This window comes from Neofelis nebulosa, chromosome 8, assembly GCF_028018385.1.
Source record: "Neofelis nebulosa isolate mNeoNeb1 chromosome 8, mNeoNeb1.pri, whole genome shotgun sequence".
Classification (NCBI taxonomy): Eukaryota; Metazoa; Chordata; class Mammalia; order Carnivora; family Felidae; genus Neofelis; species Neofelis nebulosa.
The window spans coordinates 17367102-17387600 of NC_080789.1; the positions used below are offsets into that span (position 1 = coordinate 17367102).

The following is a 20499-nucleotide window of genomic DNA, read 5'->3' on the forward strand; positions in this document are numbered from 1 at the left end:
GACTTCACCCCTTATAAAGCCTGTGGGATAGTTATTAAGTGGGCTCACCTTCATTCTTTAGAATTGTTACTGTGGGATGGTTCCTTTTCCTTGTTTAGCTACGGGACATGAGCAGAAGACATTTATATGCTTTTTTCCCCCTAGTTCTACGTTCTTAACTGGATACCATGAAATATATACCTCTGCCAAGCCAAGATGGTGCATTTGGAATTCTGGAGGTTTCTTTTATATTACAAATTAATTTTTTACCTTTTGAGGGCCAAGCGATACATTCAAATATCATAAGAAACACAACATGTCATCTGTGCCATGTGGGAGTTGGCATTGGGAAACCAAATGGATACCTTTCATTTAAAAGAAAAATTCTCGGGGCGCCTGGGTGGCTCAGTCAGTTAAGTGTCCCACTCTTGATTTCAGCTCAGGTCATGATCTCAAGGTTCGTGGGATTGAGCCCTGCTTGGGATTCTCTCCCTCTCTCTCTCTCTCTCTCTCTCTCTCTCTCTGTCTCTTGCTACGCACCCCCCCTCCCCACCGCTCTCCCCCCCACTAGCCCCCCTCACGTGCATGCTGTCTCAAAGAATAACATAAAAACTTAAAAAAATTTTTTTAATTCTCTCTGTAAAACTGTGATAGGAAAATTGCTAATTATTTTTGGCAATAAATTTTGACTATTCTTTCCTCTCTGTACCTTTAATCCTACATTAATTTGGGTAGTTTTTTTTCTTAAGTGTTTATTTTGATAGAGAGCACATGCATGTCGGGGAGGGGTAGAGAGAGAGAGAGGGAGAGACAGAATCTCAAGCAGCCTTCACGCTGTCAGCACAGAGCCCCACATGCGGGCTTGAATTCATAAACTGTGAGATCATGACCTGAGCCAAAATCAACACTTGATCTTAGCCAAAAGGCCAAGAAGCAATAACCTTAGCCAAAATCAAGAGTTGGTCGCTTAACCAGCTGAGCCACCCAGGTCCTCCGGGTAGATTTCTTTGAGGTGGTATACTTTTATCATCACCTTTTGAATGAGATGAATTGTTCCTGGCTGTTAGGAACAATTTGGTAGGAAGTATAGAAGTGGAAAAGCTGAATAAAGGAGATTGGATTGAATAAAGGAAGTTTAGAGGAGAGAGAATAATTTACCTGGGTTTGGTAATCTAGTAGAAGGCAGTGAGTTATTGTGAAACATTAGGAACCCAAAATAAGCGATATGGGGAGCCCAGTGGATGAGGATAATGAAATCAAGGGCTAAAAATGAGAAATGATTTCTGTAAAAGTGGCAGGGCTAGCTCAAATGAGAAGAGACTTCTTCAGTACAAATCAGTAGTCAAGGTCCGTGATCCCCATAGATGGGACTAGAGCGTCCTCCCAGGTTCTGATGAGCATTCAAGGAAGGAGGAGTTGACATGAGGTCACAGCAAAATGGCAGAGAGTGGTGTCGGGGTGAACATGAGAAAACCAGAGGGATGATTGTTTAAGAGCTTATTGGGATGAGCTCTGAGAAAGGTGATTTGATGGAAAATCCTTAGGAAAAGGGAATTGTGGATAAGAAATGGGGAACCTGAAGTGTTCAGGTCATGAAACTGATATCTAAAACTGTTATCTAAAAACATAATTTTTGCTTAAGTGAAAGGAGTTGATCATTGAGAGAAATTGGTGAGGGTTTAAGTTTACACAGGTTTAGATCTTAAAATGAAAATACTTAAAGTCGACTTGTTGCCTAGGTGCTGCAAAAAGCAAATTAACTAGACATGATCTTTCTTTATGAACTGATTATACAATTAAACAATTAAGTACTTACTGAGTATTATTCAAAAGAATGAACCAAAATTTTTTATGAAACTAGAAAATAATTTTGTATGTCAGCTGAGGTCTGCCCTAACCTCTCTGAAAACTAACTGACCACATAATACATCCTCCGTGGTAACTACCTACATTTGAATAACTAACCAGAAAACATAGTCAAAGAGAAAACAGAAGGGAGCAGAATGCACACTATACGAATACATATAATTTATACAAATATATTTATATAAATATACCCACCTGATGGACAAGTTTTGAGATTTTTTGACTAACTGTGAGAATGCTGGTAACAGATTAACTCAAAACAGTTTTGTTGTGGGAAGATAACAAAGTATTAAGCTCTTATTTAGTGCCTTTCTTAGTAATTAGGCAGGACAGGCCTGGTAACTCACAGCTCTGTTGGATTTTTCAAGTGTATTATTTAGCCTTTGCAATCAAACAATGCCTCCTCCAGCACCAGGAACAGATTTTCTCCAAGATAATGATGTAGTAAATCAACACACATACAATATGCTGCTTTTCCTAACTTTTTTTTTTTTAATTTTTTTTTTTAACGTTTATTTATTTTTGAGACAGAGAGAGACAGAGCATGAACGGGGGAGGGTCAGAGAGAGGGAGACATAGAATCTGAAACAGGCTCCAGGTTCTGAGCTGTTAGCACAGAGCCTGACGTGGGGCTCAGACTCACGGACCTCGAGATCATGACCTGAGCGGAAGTCGGCCGCCTAACTGACTGAGCCACCCTAGGCACCCCACCTAACTTTTAAAAACAAGCAATTTGAACTAGTGTTTTTCATTTTTGTGACCAAAGTTGAATTCATAAGGAGTATCTGGTATTATTAGTTTATATTTCTTTAAGTCAGTGGTTCTCTGATGTGACTCTGTAGACCAGTGCTGTCCCATGACAGTACTTTTATAGGGAACATGGAGTGAGTTCTTCATTAATCTAAATGTGTTTAATGGAAAGGCTGTCTTTTGGTCTAAGATTTTGTCTCTTCTGCATTCTTTTTTTTTTTTAAATTATTGTATTTATTTTTTTAGATGTTTGTTTTTGAGAGAGAGAGAGTATGAGTAGGGGCGTGGGCAGAGAGAGGGGGACAGAGGATCCGAATCAGACTCTGTGCTGACAGCACAGAGCCCAATGTGGGGCTCAAACTCATGAACTGCGAGATCATGACCTGAGCTGAAGTCAGATGCTCAACCAACTGTGCCACCCAGGCACCCCATATAATATTTTTTCTAAGTTTTAATTTATTTATACATTTTAAGTAACCTCTACACCCAACATGGGGCTCAAACTCACAACTCCAAGATCAAGTTCTTCCAGCTGGGCCAGCCAGGCACCGCTCCCTTCTTCATTCTTGGTGTTAAAATGTACAGTTATTTTTTAAAGTTAATTAATTAATTTTTAAATTTACATCCAAGTTAGCGTATAGTGCAACAGTGATTTCAGGAGTAGATTCCTTAATGCCCCTCACCCATTTAGCTCATCCCCTCTCCCACAACCCCTCCAGCAGCCCTGTTCGTTCTCTATATTTAAGAGTCTTTTATGTTTTGTCCCCCTCCCTGTTTTTATATTATTTTTGCTTCCCTTCCCTTATGTTTATCTGTTTTGTATCTTCAGCTTCTCATATGAGTGAAGTCCTATGATATTTGTCTTTCTCTGACTCATTTCACTTAGCATAATACCCTCTAGTTCCATCCACATAGTTGCAAATGGCAAAATTTCATTCTTTTTGGTTCCTGAGTATATACACATATACATATACATACCACATCTTTTTTATCCATTCATCTATTGAAGGACATTAGAGCTCTGTCCATACTTTGGTTATTGTTGATAGTACTGCCATAAACATTGGGGTGCATGTGGCCCTTCAAAACAGCACAACTGTATCCCTTGGATAAATACCTAGTAGTGCAGTTGCTGGGACATAGGGTAATTCTATTTTTAATTTTTTTAGAAACCTTCATACTGTTTTCCAGAGTTTGTATTCCCACCAGCAGTGCAAAAGAGATCCTCTTTCTCTGCATCCTCACCAACATCTGTTGTTGACTGAGTTGTGAGTTTTAGCCACTCTGACAGGTGTGAGGTGATCTCATTGTGGTTTTGATTTGTGTTTTCCTGATGGTGAGTGATGTTGAGCATTTTTTTCATGTGTCTGTTAGCCATCTGGATGTCTTCTTTGGAGAAGTGTCTATTCATGTCTTTTGCCCATTTCTTCACTGGATTATTTGTTTTTTGGGTGTTGAGTTTGATAAGTTCTTTATAGATTTTGAATGCTATCCCTTTATCTGTTATATCATCTTCTCCCATTCTGTTGGTTGCCTTTTAGTTTTGCTGATTGTTTCCTTTGCTGTGCAGAAGCTTTTTATTTTGATGAGGTCCAATAGTTCATTTTTGCTTTTGTTTCCCTTGCCTCCGGAGATGTGTTGAGTAAGAAGTAGCTGCGGCCAAGGTCAAAGAGGTTTTTGCCTGCTTTCTCCTCGAGGATTTTGATGGCTTTCTGTCTTACGTTTAGGTCTTTCATCCATTTTGAGTTTATTTTTGTGTATGGTGTAAGGAAGTGGTCCAGGTTCATTTTTCTGCATGCTGCTGTCCAGTTTTCCCAGCACCATTTGCTGAAGAGATTGTCTTTATTTCACTGGCCATTCTTTCTTGCTTTGTCAAAGATTAGTTGGCCATACGTTTGTGGGTCCATTTCTGGATTCTCTCTTCTGTTCCATTGATCTGAGTGTCTGTTTTTGTGCCACTGCCGTACTGTCTTGATGATTACAGGTTTGTAATACAGCTTGAAGTCCGGGATTGTGATGGCTCCAGCTTTGGTTTTCTTTTTCAAGATCGCTTTGGCTATTCGGGGTCTTTTCTGATTCCATACAAATTTTAGGATTGTTTGTTCTAGCTCTGTGAAGAATACTGGTGTTATTTTGATAGAGATTATTATGTACGCTTATTTTTTGGAGAAGATCATTAAATTTTTAAAAAATTATATATATATATTTATTTAATTTTTTTCCAGTTTTATTGAGATATAAGTGACATATGTCACTGTGTGAGTTTCAGGTTTACAGCATAAAGTTTAGACTGTGAAGTAATTACTATAGTAAGTTAACATCTATCAAGCCATATAGAGAGAATAAAAAGAAATGAGGGAAAAAAACCCCTTCCTGCTTGTGGTAAGAATTGTTAAGATTTACTCTCTTAACAACTTTTATATGTCATAGAGCAGAGGAAACTATAGTCATGTTGCACATTATATCCCTAGTACTTGTGTATCTTATAACAGGAAGTTTGTACTCTTTAACCTTTTTTGTTCCAATTCACCCTTCTCTTCCCCTGGCCCCATCTCTGGTTATCCCAAATCTGATCCTTTTTCTGAGTTTGGGTCCTTTTCTTTCTTCTCTTTTCGTTTCTTTTCATTTCATTTCTTTTCTTTTCTTTTTCTTATGATTCTACCTATAAATGAGATCATGTGGTATTTGTGTTTCTCTTTTTGCCTTATTTCACTTAGCATAATGCCCTCAGGATTTATCCATGTTGTTGCAAATGGCAGGATTTCCTTATTTTTTATGGCTGAATAATATTCCACTATGTACACACACACACATGCACACACACACACGCACACACGCCACAACTTCTTTATCCACTTACCTTTCAGTGGACCCTTAGGTTGTTTCATGTTTTGGCTATTGTAAATAATGCTGCTCTGAACACAGGGCTACAGATATCTTTTCAATGATCTAAAGATCATTCCTTTGGATATGTTCCCAGAAGTGGAATTGCTAGATCATATGGTAGTTCTATTTTTAATTCTTTGAGGATCCTCCATATTTTTTCCATAATAGCTGTACCAATTTACAATCCTGCCAGCAGTGGACAAAGGTTCCCTTTTCTTCCAATCCTAGTCAGCATTTGTTATCTTTTGTCCTGTTGATGGCCATTCTAACAGCCATCAAGTGGGAAAGATTGTTTTTGGTAAAATTTGGGGAGAAATTTGACTGTTTCATGAGATCTAAATGTTTGCAAACCATTGTTACAAAATTCTTTAACTGTAGATGGAACCCTTAAGTGCTCAGAGACTCAACTAAAATAGGTAGGAATCTATGGGTCAGGGTCCTTTTCTACATACTTACTTTTAGGTAGCTTTTGTTGGATCATGCCGTGGTAATAATTCCAAACTCTCAATGGCTTTCAACCACAATGCTTTATTTCTCTCTCGCTTTACATGTTGCCTGTGGGTTACTGCGTATTGGCCGCAGTTGCTGGGGCTCTGCATGGGTCTTTGTCCCAGGACCCAGTCTGAAGAAGTAGCACTAACCTAGGACATGCCGTTCTCATGACAGTTGGAAGAGGAGACATAGCCGAACTGTTTCTGCTTGTAGGTGTTGCTGCTGCTCTTATTCCATTGGCCAATTCAAGTCACATGGCCAAATCTGCTGTCAGTGGAGATGAGGAAGTAGAATTCTCTCATAGTCCCTTCAACAGGTGGAGATAATTCTCTTATAGGAGGGCAGCAATCATGGGAGTAAAATAAAATCTACAATATCATTCTTACTGAAGCACTCATGTAGTCTATATGAATAAAGAACAGTAAGAAACAGATATCCACTATCAAGCTGAAAAAATATAACCAATACCTTTGAAGCTCTCTGTGTGCTTTTATACCACGTACTCAAATATACCCATTCTCTTGAAGTTTGTGATTATATCCTACCCTTCTTCATATATTCCATTGTATTAATATCCCACAATTTATGTTTTCTCTTGAGTTAATTCCAATTTTTTACTAGTATGAAGATGCTGCTAAGGATATTATTTTATGTGTCTTCTAGTATACTGTGCATGAGTCTCTCCAGGATATGAACTTAGGGTGGAATTTGCGGAAATGTGGGGCATAGAATCTTTAATTTTAGGATACAACAATGTTTTTCCAAGGCAGTATAATGTTTATAGTTGCACTAGTAGTGTTTTGTGTATTACCAGTGCTCACATCCTTGTTCACATTCGAAAGTTTCACAACATCTAATTTTTAGTGTAATGAACGTAAATCAGATTCTTTTTTGAATGTACTGGGAGACACTTCCCAAACTTTCATGTGTACACAAATCACTTGGGAATGCTATTAGAAGAGCAGGTTTTGATTCACAGGTTGGGCTAGGGATGAGAGCGGAGATCCCGCGTTTCTAACAAGCTCCCAGGTGATGACAGTGCTGCTGGACCATAAACCATGCTTGGAGTAACAAGGATCTAAGGCACTAAAATAGAATTGTCCCTGTGTTGGTTGTGCTCAGCACCTAAAGAGTCTTTGGAACAAAACTGCTAAATAACAGTATTTGATGCAGCCACTTAATCTAGGGTTTTTGAATTATGCCCGATACCTTCACTGACGTTAGATGAGTAGTATAGATAAATATGTATTTTTCATCTAGCAATTTTGGAAAAAAAAAAAAAAGTCCCAGGCCACAATTTTAATCATTCTACTTGTACTCTACTGCTGATTTTTTTGTTTTTTTAATTTGAAACTTCTGTTTTGTGGAAATACTGGCCATTAGTGAATAAAATAGTGGAATATTTTTTCTTAGAGTTTGTCACTTTATAACTGACAGCAAGAATTCAGAATTTAAGCCTCGGCCACTCCACTAAAGTTCTAAAGACACTATTTCTTCTCATCTAGGTTGATACTAGATTAATGTAATCTACTAAGAAGTTGAAGAATGAGCCATAAATATCTCCACTGGCATTCTTTTTTTTTTTTTTTTTTAATTTTTTTTTTTTTCAACGTTTTTTATTTATTTTTGGGACAGAGAGAGACAGAGCATGAACGGGGGAGGGGCAGAGAGAGAGGGAGACACAGAATCGGAAGCAGGCTCCAGGCTCTGAGCCATCGGCCCAGAGCCTGACGTGGGGCTTGAACTCACGGACCGCGAGATCGTGACCTGGCTGAAGTCGGACGCTTAACCGACTGCGCCACCCAGGCGCCCCTCCACTGGCATTCTTTAACTTAAGCACCTTAAAGCTACGGGAAACTTTGCCCAATTCCTTTTATTTATTTTTAAAATTTTTTACTTGTTTTTACTCATTCATGGGTAAACAACAATATAGAGTAACCAATTTTTATTTGGGGTCATGTATGTACATCACTCATTTTAAATCTACCACAAAGTATTTCGATTGTAATCCATTATTTCCATGAGTTCTTTATTTTATTTATTTATTTGGAGGGAGAGGGAGAGAGAGAGAATCCCAGGTAGGCTCTGTGTGGTCAGCATGGAGCCTGATGCAGGGCTTCACCCATGAACCGCAAGATTATGATCTGAGCTGAAATCAAGAGTCTGATGCTCAACCAACTGAGCCACTTGGGTGCCCCTAGGTGATTTTTTTAAAAGAAAAAAGTTTAAGGAGTCTTTAAGAGTGGTAATGGAACTTGTCAGTAACCAAGCATTAGACTAATTGGTGATCAGTCACTAACTTGATAAAATGAAGGAGAAAATAAAAATAAACACATATTCCTCAGTGCAGAATAGTGATATGTGGTCCAGGGCATGTGCCTCTAACAAGGTAATCCCTACTATTTCCAAATTGCATTCTTAACAACAAAAAAAGATGTTAGGACAAAAAACACCACTCAGACTAGCTTATGCAATGAAGAGTTATTGGCCCATATAATTGGTAACAACAACGCTGGAATGAGCTTAAAATAAATGAAATAGACATTCTAATTATGTTGTCAGGACCCTTTCATCTCCTGGCTTTGATTCTCTCTGTGGATCCTCTTCTAATGTAGATGGGCTTTCCTTCAAGTGGTACTAATAGTGGTGGTGGTAGAGGGGACTTTTTGAGGTGGAAGATAAAGGGACAGCTTCAGAATTATGTTGTTCCAAAGGGAAGTGAGTAAACTCTCCCAGAGACCCTCCACATTAAGGTAGTCCTATAACTTACTCACTCTTCATTAAATCAGCTCTCTCTTTTATAGCCTTTATCATAAATTGTCTCATTTGTTTGCTCACCTGGTTGTTTTTCCTCCCCACTACAAGGTAAAATCTGTTAGAAGCAAGAATGGTGCCTATTTTGTTAATTATGTTAGTCTCAGCATTCAGTAGGCACTCAGGACATAGTAAGAAAAAAAATACAGTGAAACCTTGGTTTGTGAGCATAATTCATTCTGGGAACATGCTTGTAATCCAAAGCACTGGTATATCAAAGCGAATTTCAGAACCATTGGCTCAGTTGTGATCATGTGATGTTTGGTGTCTTGTATTACTTGTATTGCAAGATGTCACTCATTTATTAAATTAAAACTTACTAGACATGTTTGCTTGTCTTGTGGAACACTTGTGGAACAAGTTATTCACAATCCAGAGTTTTACTTGCATGTGAAATTCCGGGAGAGGAAGTAGGTTCTGCTCAAACCATTTGTCATCATGTAGTCTGGAGGGTAGGATACTGTTGATTGATAGGCCTACCAGAACTGCATGGAATAGAGGAAGAATGTGTTCACGCAGGAAATGGAAATTTGTATAAATTTTTATTTTAAAGTGATCTCTACACCCATTGTGGGGCTTGAATTCACGACCCCGAAATCAAGAGTCTCAAGCTCTACTGGCTGAGTGAGCCAGGTGCCCCTGAAATTTGTACAGTGCTTCCCAGAAAAAGGTAGCCCTGAGAATGGAGGCTTGGGCTGGATTTCAGCCCTATTCTGTGGTCTCTGTCAACAGAGACCCCGATGAGTATCTATCTCTCCATCTCAGTTTCTGAATAGCTTATGCAGAAATGAGAATATTAGGAACAAAAGTATGAGCTGGACATGTCTTTGCATCTGGATCGCTCTTGGCCAACACCGTGTAGACTGTGCTTAGCCGTAAAAATATTCTAACAGAGATGTCTTGAGAAATTCCTCTCTTCCCCACCCCTACCCTCTCCTTTATTTTTCTCTCTAGGGTTAATTGGTCAAGTTTCCCAAGGACACATTTTGAGTTTTCTGAACTTTAGGGTGACTGGATGGTGGTACAGATGCTACCATGCTTCTTTCTGATTTATTTACATTTCTCCACATTTCTGTTTTGATCAACCTGATAATTCTACTTCAAAAGGAAGAAACTCCCTGTATATATCACAGGCCCTTCAGTAGAATAGATTTGTCTTAAAACTCAATCCCTTTGGGGTTTGTTTTATATTTTATTTAGTTGAGGATCTCTTTGAGGCAGTGAAATGCTCACTCTTTAAAAAGGGGCAATGGGGGCGCCTGGGTGGCTCGGTTGGTTAAGCGTCCAACTTCGGCTCAGGTCATGATCTCACGGTCTGTGAGTTCGAGCCCCGCGTCGGGCTCTGTGCTGACTGCTCAGAGCCTGGAGCCTGTTTCAGATTCTGTGTCTCCCTCTCTCTCTGCCCCTCCCCTGTTCATGCTCTGTCTCTCTCTGTCTCAAAAATAAATAAACGTTAAAAATTAAAAAAAAAAAAAAAAAAAAAGGGGCAATGGCTCCTGGGTGGCTCAATCAATCAGTCAAGTGTCCCACTCTTGATTTTGGCTCAGGTCCTGGTCTCATGGTTTGTGAGATCCAGCCTTGTATTGGGCTCTGTGCCAATAGCACGAAGCAGCATGGGATTTTCTCTCTCTCTCTCTCTCTCTCTTTGTCTCTCTCTGATTCTGCCTCACTTGTGTGTGCTGTCTCTCTCTCTCTCTCAAAATAAATAAATAAATATTTAAAAAAATAAAAAGGGGCAAATAGGTTGAAGGAACAGAAACCCGCTCAATCTTCTCATATAAGGCTGCTGGGAATCTCGTAAGTTCCAGAAGTACAGCTCAGCATCTCGACATGAAGGGTTTTCAGGCTGCTGTTCTGCCTGTCTTTCTCTTTCTGGGACTCCTTGTTTTCTCCTCTGCTTTAGTCTCGACCTTGGTTTTACTCTGGACACTGATTCTCTTTAAACACTGACTTTTCTCTATATGCAGATCAACCTGCGAGTGGCAAAAAAAAAAAAAAAAAAAAAAAAAGCAACTAGTACTTAATCTACTCATTGGATTCTCAGGACAAGTCGACAAGAAGTCCGCACTGTAATCCCTTGGGGAGCTTAAAAAGAAAGATATACAGGCCTCAAATACAGATATTCCGAGTCAGGAGGTCTGGAGTCCTAGAATCTATTTGAAAATGTTCCCCAGTAGGAATTCCAAGAGCCTCCACAGTCACAATAGGGAAGGAAGAAAAGTGAGTGAATGATGAGTAGATGAGACAGGCTCTCGCACCTGCTTGTCCCCTCCGTAGCTCCTTCTCTTTTTCTGTGTGCCATTTCTTGCTGTTGATTTTCCTATGCCAGGAGAGGAGATAGACATTCTAAGGAATTGAAAACAAATATTGAAAGATGTAATAGTTTTCACTAAAAGCAGCAGTACGGGCAGCAATCATTCTTACTCTCACCTGGTGGGTGGGCAGTGGGTCATCTGTCCCTTATCAAATAAGTGCCGATTTCTTGATCGCGGATGCTCTTGCAAGTGTAAGGCAGGCCTGAGTGTTCTGACCTGAGGCCTTTAGACCCATTGCAGTAGATTGTTCTGAAAGCCTCTGCAGCTACGGCAGCAGCGGTTCGCCTAGGCTCTCTGCGTTGGCGGGGTGGGGGGTGGGGGGGGTATGAACCTGCAGCTCAGTGCCCATCACTCTCAAACCAGCTACAGCTGTGTCTGTGTCTCTTCGTTCAGTCTTTAGAGAGAATTTGGTCACTGGCCAGCCTGTGAGGGCTGGCTCTACTCCGGGCAGTCTACAAAGAGCAGACTTTGTGAGAAGAGCATTCAGTTATAAGTGCATTACAAGCTTTCTTTTGGTTGGCTTGCAAAGTAGATCTTTCAGTAAGTATTTGTAAAATAAATGCCCTGAGCAGTATTTAGGATATTTACCAAATGTTTTTATGGCAAAATTATCATTGTCTCGTCATAGTTAATAAAAATAACATTTTGATAAAATATATATTATTCAAGTTGTAAATAAAGTTACACGGTTTATTATTTAACACATTTGAAACATGATGCCATATACCTTTTATTACGTACTGACATATGTAAAGAGTTGTAATGATTTGATTTTGAGACCTCCCTGTAAGTAATAGAAGCCATCACTTTATTTAATAAATTTGTCCACTGTAGGAAGGACTGCAGGGACATTTGATGACTTTACATAGGTATCAGCTACATTAAGTATGCAAAGATGAGAAACTTTTGACAAAGATTGGGCGCAATAGCCCTGTACTGTTTTCTGTGTACAAAGTAGTTGTATGGCTCAAAACAGGTATGTGTTAAGGCCACAAAGTATAGTGTCCCTATACCTTAGGGTTGGTTTAAGAGCGTATGTGTTTTTGGGGCACCTGGGTGGCTCCGTCGGTTAAGCGTCCGACTTCGGCTCAGGTCATGATCTCACAGTTTGTGAGTTCTAGCCCTGCGTCAGGCTCTGTGCTGACAGCTCGGGGCCTGGAGCCTGCTTCCGATTCTGTGTCTCCCTCTCTCTCTGCCCCTCCCCAACTTGTGCTCTGTCTCTCTATGTCTCTCAAAAAATAAATACATGTAAAAAAAAAAATTAAAAAAAAAAGAACATGTGTTTTCTATGAGAATCTTAAGTATGAAGACAGTTAATCTGATTTTTAAAAATGATTTTGTTTTCTTCTTTTCAGATCCAATCCCTCTGTGGACCTTCTAAACATCTTTTACTAGTAGAAACATTATTTCCTACAAAATGAAGTCAGCGTCTTAATTTAAACCAGCATTTGTGTGGTTCTGACTTTACCTGCTATGGTTTGTGAAGCTTGAGATCTAAGGAGTACAGGGTCTTTTGTGATGACAATATGACTAATAGTAAAGGAAGATCTATTACCAGTAACACGAGTAGTGGTCCAAGTAGTGGAGGAGGTTTTGTAGACTGGACTTTAAGCTTAAATACAATTCAATCTGATAAGTTTTTAAACTTATTGTTGAGTATGGTTCCAGTAATTTACCAGAAAAACCAGGAAGATAGGCACAAAAAAACCAATGGCATTTGGCAAGAGGGATTACCAGCTGCAGCCCAGACTTTTAGTAATCGATCTGAGCAGCACATGGAGTATCACAGTTTCTCAGAGCCGCCTTTTCATGGCAACAGTGGGCACGCGCCGTCAGGCTGCAGCCCAAAGTACGATGACTATGCCGGCTACAATTACTGTGATGCAAGGGACGCTGCGGAAACAGCTGCCATGTTACAGAATGAAGCTGCATCCAGTGATGGCGATGAAGATGCCGCTGTGGAAGTCAACCAGAAGCCACCAAAGGAATCCAGTGGCATCATGGCGCTGCAAATACTTGTGCCATTTTTGCTAGCTGGTTTTGGAACGGTTTCAGCCGGCATGGTTTTGGATATAGTCCAGGTGGGTTTATCATTTTATCTTCACCGTCTTTGTTGCTTTAGGTGCTTTAGGTGGGTTACTCATCTCACACATTTACTTTAGATCTAACTTATCCCTTAGTGAAATGAACCCATGCTGGCTCGGGCGGCGAATCTGCTGCTTCTAGGTGTGTGTTTGTTTTCCTTTACAAGTTCTGAGAGAATGGTCTCATTCTGGTTGTAAAGCAACCCTTCATAAAGTATTACAATAATAAAGCAACCCCAAAATGGATAAATCAATTAAATGCAAAACCCACTAAATGTTATATTTAAATGCTTCTTTACTTTTTGAATAAAATCATATACTTGTTAAAATGCATGAAAACCATGCAGAGAATTAAATACAAGATAAAAAGTCTTCCCGGTTTTTCCTCTTCAGACCAAACTCCCTTCCCCTCCAGAGGTTACCGTTGTTCAGAATTGGTTGTGTTTACTTGCGTATGTTTTTCTATGTTTTCATATATACACATGCACAGTTTCTTTTTCAGAAATAAAAATGAAGTGCCGTATATATCTGCAAATTATTTTCATTGCTTAATAATACATCTTACATATTTTTCCAAACTAGTAACAAAGATATTCTGCATTTTAAAATGAGAACTTGATATTCCATTGTATGTACATACCAAAGTTTATTCACTCTCCCATGCTCATGCTATAATGAATGCACTTAGAAATATATATACACTATTTTCATAGGCTAGATTTTAAAAATGGGATTGCTGGGAATTCGGGTAGGTGTATATGTTTAAAATTTTATTAGACACTGTCCTATTGACTTTCAAAAAGTTTGTGCCAGTGTATAATCCTCTCAATATATAAGTACTTTCATTTTTCTATGTCCTTATCAGTACATGTTGAACATTCTTGATCCTTTTCATTTTTGGCAACTGATAGGAAAATGTTTTCATATTTTAATTAGCAGCCTTTTAAAAAAAGTAACTTCTTTATTATTAATGTTTAGTGTGTTTTCATATGTCTGTTGACCATTCTTAGTTGTTCTATGGATATTTCTTATGTGAATTACTTTTATGTATGTTATTCATTTTAAAAATGTATATGCTACTTATCATTTTTAGGAGTTCTTAATGTAGTGTGGTTACAGAATTACCTATTCTATAATTATCTTTCTAAAGTAGTAAGTTGTTAAAATGTGACATTCTATTACTGTCAGTTTTCATTCATCAGTCAGAGAAAGAGTAACATGCCCTTGTCTTTCATTGCTTGCTCCCTAAAAGAAATCTCAGGTCATTTGTGACACTAAAAAGCTTTCAACAGATAATATTTTTATCTAAATGGAAAACATACATAAATAGGAACATAATTTCCACCATCAGTTGGAGAAAGGATATAAAAAGAACCATGTTAAGAAGTATATTAAGGGGCGCCTGGGTGGCTCAGTCGGTTAAGCGGCCGACTTCGGCTCAGGTCATGAGCTCACGGTCCGTGAGTTCGAGCCCCACGTTGGGCTCTGTGCTGACAGCTCAGAGCCCGGAGCCTGTTTCAGATTCCGTGTCTCCCTCTCTCTGACCCTTCCCTGTTCATGCTCTCTCTCTCCTGTCTCAAAAATAAATAAAAACATTAAAAAATTTTTTTTAAAAAGTATATTAAATTTTTAAGGAATCTGACGAGAGAAAGAAATAAAAGACATCCAAATTGGTAAGGAAGAAGTAAAACATTCGCTATTTGAAGACAACATGATGCCATATATAGAAAACCCTTGAGGGGTGCCTGGGTGGCTCAGTCGGTTGGGCATCCAACTTTGGCTCAGGTCATGATCTCAGGGTCTGTGTGTTTGAACCCCACGTCAGGCTCTGTGCTGACAGCTCAGAGCCTAGAGCCTGCTTCTGATTCTGTGTCTCCCTCTCTCTCTGCCCCTTCCCCGCTCATGCTCGCTCTCTCTCTCTCTCTCTCTGTCAAAAATAAATAAACATTAAAAACAAAACCATTAAAAAGAAAACCCTTGAGGCTCCACCAAAACTTCTAGTACTGATAAATGAATTCAGTAAAGTCACAGGATACAACATTCATGTAGAGAAATCTTTTGCATTTCTATACATTCATAATGAAATAGCAGAAAGAGAAATTAAGAAAAACAACCCCATTTACAGTTGTACCAAAAGTAATAAAATACCTATTATTAGACAACCAAGGAAGTGAAAGCCCTGTACTCTGAAAACTATAAGACGCTGATGAAAGAAATTGAAGATGACACAAACGAATGGAAAGATAGTCCGTGCTCATGGATTGGAAGAACCAATATTGTTAAAGTGTCCATGCTGCCTAAAGCAACCTGCAAATCTTATGCAATCCCTATCAAAATAACAACAGCAGTTTTCAGAGAACTAGAACAAATAGTACTCAAGTTTTTGTGGAAACACAAAGACTCTGAATAGCCAAAGCAATCTTGAAAAAGAAGAACAAAGCTGGTAGGTATCACAATCCCAAATTTTAAGATATACTACAAGCTGTTTTGATTAAAACGGGGCACCTGGCTGGCTCAGTTGGTGGAGCATGCAACTCTTGATCTTGGGGTTGTGAGGTCAAGCCCCACATTGGGCATAGAGTTTACTTAAAAAAAAAAAAAAAGAAGAAAAAACAGAATGGTACTGGCACAAAAATAGACACTTAACATCAGTGGAACAGAGTAGAGAGCCCAGAAACAAACCCATGCTTATATGGTCTATTAATCTATGACAAAGGAGGCAAGCACGTACAATGGGGAAAAGACAGTCTCTTCAACAAATGGTGTTGGGAAAACTGAACGGCTACGTGCAAAAGAGTGAAACTGGACCACTTTCTTACACCATACACAAAAATGAACTAAATGGAATAAAGACCTAAATGCGAGCCCTGAAACCATAAAACTCCTAGAAGAAGGCACAGGCAGTAATTTCTTTGACATCGGCCATAGAAACCTTTTTCTAGATATGTCTCCTCAAACAAGGGAAATAAAAGCAAAATTTAACTATTGGGACTACACCAAAATAAAGAGCCTTTGCACAGTGAAGGAAACCATCAACAAAACAAAAGGCAACTGAATGGGAGAAGATAGTTGTAAATTATATATCCAATAAGGAGTTAATATCCAAAATATATAATGAACTTCTACAACTGAATACCGAAAAATGGGCAGTGTACCTGAATAGACATTTTTCTGAAGAAGATGTACAGATTGCCAACAGACACATGAAAAAATGTCAACATCAGTAATCATCAAGGAAATGCAGATGAAAACCACAATGAGATATCACCTCAGACCTGTCAGAATGGCTAAAATCAAAAACACAAGAAATAACAAGTATTGGCGAGCATGTGGAGAAAAAGGAACTCTCATGCACTATTAGTGGGAATGCAAATTGGTGTAGCCATTGTGGGAAACAGTATGGAGGTTCCTTAAAAAATTGAAAAGTAGAAACACTATATGATTCAGTAATTCCATTATTGATGATATTTACCAAAAGAAAATGAAAACACTAATTCAGAAAGTTATATGCACCCCCGTGTTTATTGCAGCATTATTTACAATAGCTAAGACATGGAAGCAACCCAAGTGTTCATCAATAGATGAATTGATAAAGAAAAAGTGGTATATATACAATGGAATCTTATTCAGCCATGAAAAAGAATGAGATCTTGCCATTTGGAACAACATGGATGGACCTAGAGGATATGATGCTAAGTGAAATAAGTCAGAGAAAGACAAAAACAATATGATTTCACTCATACATGGAATTTAAGAAAAAATGTACAAAGAAAAAAAAAGATAAAAAAACACTCTTGAATATAGAGAACAACTGATGATTACCAGGGGGAAGGTGGGTGAGGGAATGGGTGAAATGGGTGATAGGGATTTTAGAGTACGCTTATCAGGATGAGCACTAAGTAATGTATAGAATTGTGGAATCATATTGTACACCTGAAACTAATATAACGTTGTATGTTAATTATATATCAGTAAAAATGCTGGGGGGGAAAATGAAACTTTGCAGGTATAATTAATTTAAAGATATTGAGATGGGGAGATTTTGTGGATTTTCCAGGTAGGTCTTTTTTAAAAAGAAAAAAAAAATTTTTTATTAGTTTTGTTTACTTTTGAGAGGCAGAGAGAGACAGAGCGTGTGTGGGGGAGGGGCAGAGACAGATGGAGACACAGAATCTGAAGCAGGCTCCAGGCTCTGAGTTGTCAGCACAGAGCCCGATGTGGGGCTCGAACTCACAAACCATGAGATCATGACCTGAGCCGAAATCAAGAGTTGGGACACTTAACCCACTGAACCACCCAGGTGCCCTGATATTTTTTTCTTGATATACCAATTATTCTGAAGAAACACTCAATATTTAGTTCTAAAATGATAACATCTATACATCTATAAGAATGATGTGTTGGAGTATAGTTTATTGGAATATTTATATAGGTTATATGTACATTCCTGTGGTGTAATGTTCATTTCTTGATACTATTCGAGATAACAGCACATGTATAATTAGTTTGTAATATTAAACTTTAGTGTTAAAAATTATAAAAACAAATGTTTTGAAAGGTTTAATTTAAATATGCTTTTTAAAACTTTTTAATTGTGAAATTTAACATACAGAGTATACAAACCAAAAATGTACAACTCAGTGAATTTTTGTGACACAACCATATAACTATCAGGTCAAGGAACAGAATCTTATCAGCACTTCATTTGTTTTCTTTGTGCTCCCTTCTGATTGCTGCCCTTTATACCTCATCACCAAAGGTAATCAGTGCTTCCTTGTCTTTATAAAAGTGCATCATTAAACACCATTGTTTGGTTTTACTTAATTCTTCTAAAACCTTATATAATGAAGTATAGAGTATCTAGTCCTCTGTGTCTGGTTTTTTTGTTCAACATTATGTAAGTTTTATGAAATTGTATTTCATTTATTTTTATTGTCATATCTAATCCAGTTATGAATATATCACAGTTTATTCATTCTGCTATTGATGCTCTTTGGTGTTTCCAGATTCTGGGTGCACATGTGTGTGCATTTCTATTGTGTGTGTATGTGTGTGTGTGTATGTATGTATATATATATATATATATATATATATATATATATATATATATAGAAATGGAATTTCTGTGTCTTAAGATATCCAGGCATTTAAATTTAGATATGTCAAATGATTGTACCAATTTACAGATTAATTAGCTGTGTATGAGAAGTCTCATTGCTCTGTATTCCTATTTACACAAGGTATCAGCAGTCTTTTTAATTTTAGAAATTCTGGTATTGGAAATCTTGGGGGTTTCCCTCATGACTGATGTTGTTTATTGATCATTTATTTGGACATTAGTGATAAAGGGTTTTTGCCCATTTTATTATTTGTCTCTTTCTTACTGATTTATTAAGAATTATTTGTGTATTCTGGATACAAGCCCTTTAGTTATATGTATTAAAAATATCTTTCCTTCCTCTGCAGCTTACCGTTTTACTTTCTCAATGGTGTGTTTTGATGAGCAGAAATTCTTAATTTTGATATAGTGCCTTTTCCCTTACTTTTCCATGGTTTGTACTTTTCGTTTCTTGCTTGAGAAATCTTTCCATATTCTGTGGTAATTAAGGTATTCTCTTTAATTGCCTTCTTAAAGCTTTGCTGCTTTGCCTTTTACATTTAATTTTTTTAATGTTTATTCATTTTTTGGTAGAGAGAGACAGAGCATGAGTGGGGGAGGGGCAGAGAGAGCGGGAGACAGAATCCAAAGCAAGCTCCAGGCTCCGAACTGACAGCACAGAGCCTGACGCGGGGCTGGAACTCACGGACTGTGAGATCATGACCTGAGCTGAAGTTGGACGCTTACCCAACTGAGCCACCCAGGCGCCCATGGCCTTTTACATTTAGATCATTCTCTCCCTGGAATAATTTTTTATAGAGAGTGTGAGGTAGGGATTGTTTTGTTTTGTTTTTTTCTTTCCACATGGACTTTCAGTTGTGTCTGCACTATTACATAACCAAAATCTTTGCTGTCAATGAAGTACCCATTTATGTGCAGATGTGTTTCTGGGCTCTCTATTCTGCTTCTTTGGTGTATTTATGTTGCTTGGCATTAATATCACACTATCTTGATATCTAGTAGAGAATGTTCTCTCCATATTTTTCCTCAAAGTGCTTTGGTTATTCTTTTCCCTTTGCATTAAATGTACATTTTAGTATAAAAACTTGTCGGTTTCCACACAAAACAAAGGGGTGTTGCAGTTGTGATTCAGATTGCGTTGAATCTACAGATAATTAGGGGAAGAATTGATTCTTGATAATGCTGACTCTTCTGATACATGTACATGAAATAGCCCTCTCCATTTATTTAGGTCATCTTTAATTTCCCTCTCTGAGGTTTTATAGTTTCTGAGCACAAGTCTTTTATATTTTTTGCTGGACTCATTCCTAATTATTTGATACGTTTTATGCTGTTATAAATGGTATAGTTCTTTAAAAAAATTCAGTTTACGTTTGTGTGTATCTGTTGACCCTGTATCTAGCAATTTTGCTAAAATCACTAATATTAATAATTTATCTGGGACACCTGGGTGGCTCAGTCGGTTAAGCATCCACCTTCAGCTCAGATCATGATATCACTGTTTGTGAGTTTGAGCCCCGCATGGGGCTCTGTACTGACAGCTCAGAGCCTGGAAGTTGCTTTGGATTCTGTGTCTCCCTCTCTCTCTGCCCCTTCCCCACTCAAGTTCTGTCTCTCTCTGTCTCACAAAAAACATTAAAAAAATTAACAAAAATAATTTATCTGTAATTCTTTTGGAATTACTTCATCATACCACCATATTATCTGTGAATAAGACAGTATTATTTCTTTCTAAACCTTATATATTTTATATTTTATTTACTTATTTATTTTTGTGCCATTCTGTACTGACTAGGACCTTCAAAGCACTATAAAATGGAAGTGCTGAAAGCAGGCTTATCTTGTTCCAGATCTCAGAGAGAAAGCTTTCAACAGTTCAGTATGAAGTATGGTGTTTGTTGTTGATTTTTGTAATATTCTTTATCATATTAAGGAAGTTTCTTTTTTAGTTTGCTAAGGCTTGTTTTAAAAATTATGAATGGATGTTGAGTTTCATCGATATACTTTCTCTGTATTTATTGATAACATTATATGATTTTTTTCCTTTATTTATTGCTGTGTCGAATCATATTGGTTATTATTATTATTTTAAGTTTATTTATTTATTTTGAGAGAGAGAGAGGGAGAGAGAAAATCCCAAGCAGGCTCACCCTGTCACATGGAGCCCAATGTGGGGCTTGATCTCACAACCGTA

General features: G+C 38.0%; 1 protein-coding gene across 5 annotated transcripts in view; it reads left to right on the forward strand.

Moving 5' to 3' along the window:
- The window catches only part of SLC41A2 (solute carrier family 41 member 2), a 125749-nt gene that overhangs the window by 13436 nt on the left and 91814 nt on the right, over positions 1 to 20499 (forward strand). For all 5 annotated transcript variants that reach the window (XM_058741552.1, XM_058741553.1, XM_058741549.1 and 2 more), the window contains one exon: positions 12458 to 13183. In XM_058741552.1, the coding sequence (XP_058597535.1) occupies positions 12629 to 13183 (555 nt within the window). In that variant the 5' untranslated portion in view covers positions 12458 to 12628. The remainder of the gene's footprint in view (positions 1 to 12457; positions 13184 to 20499) is intronic.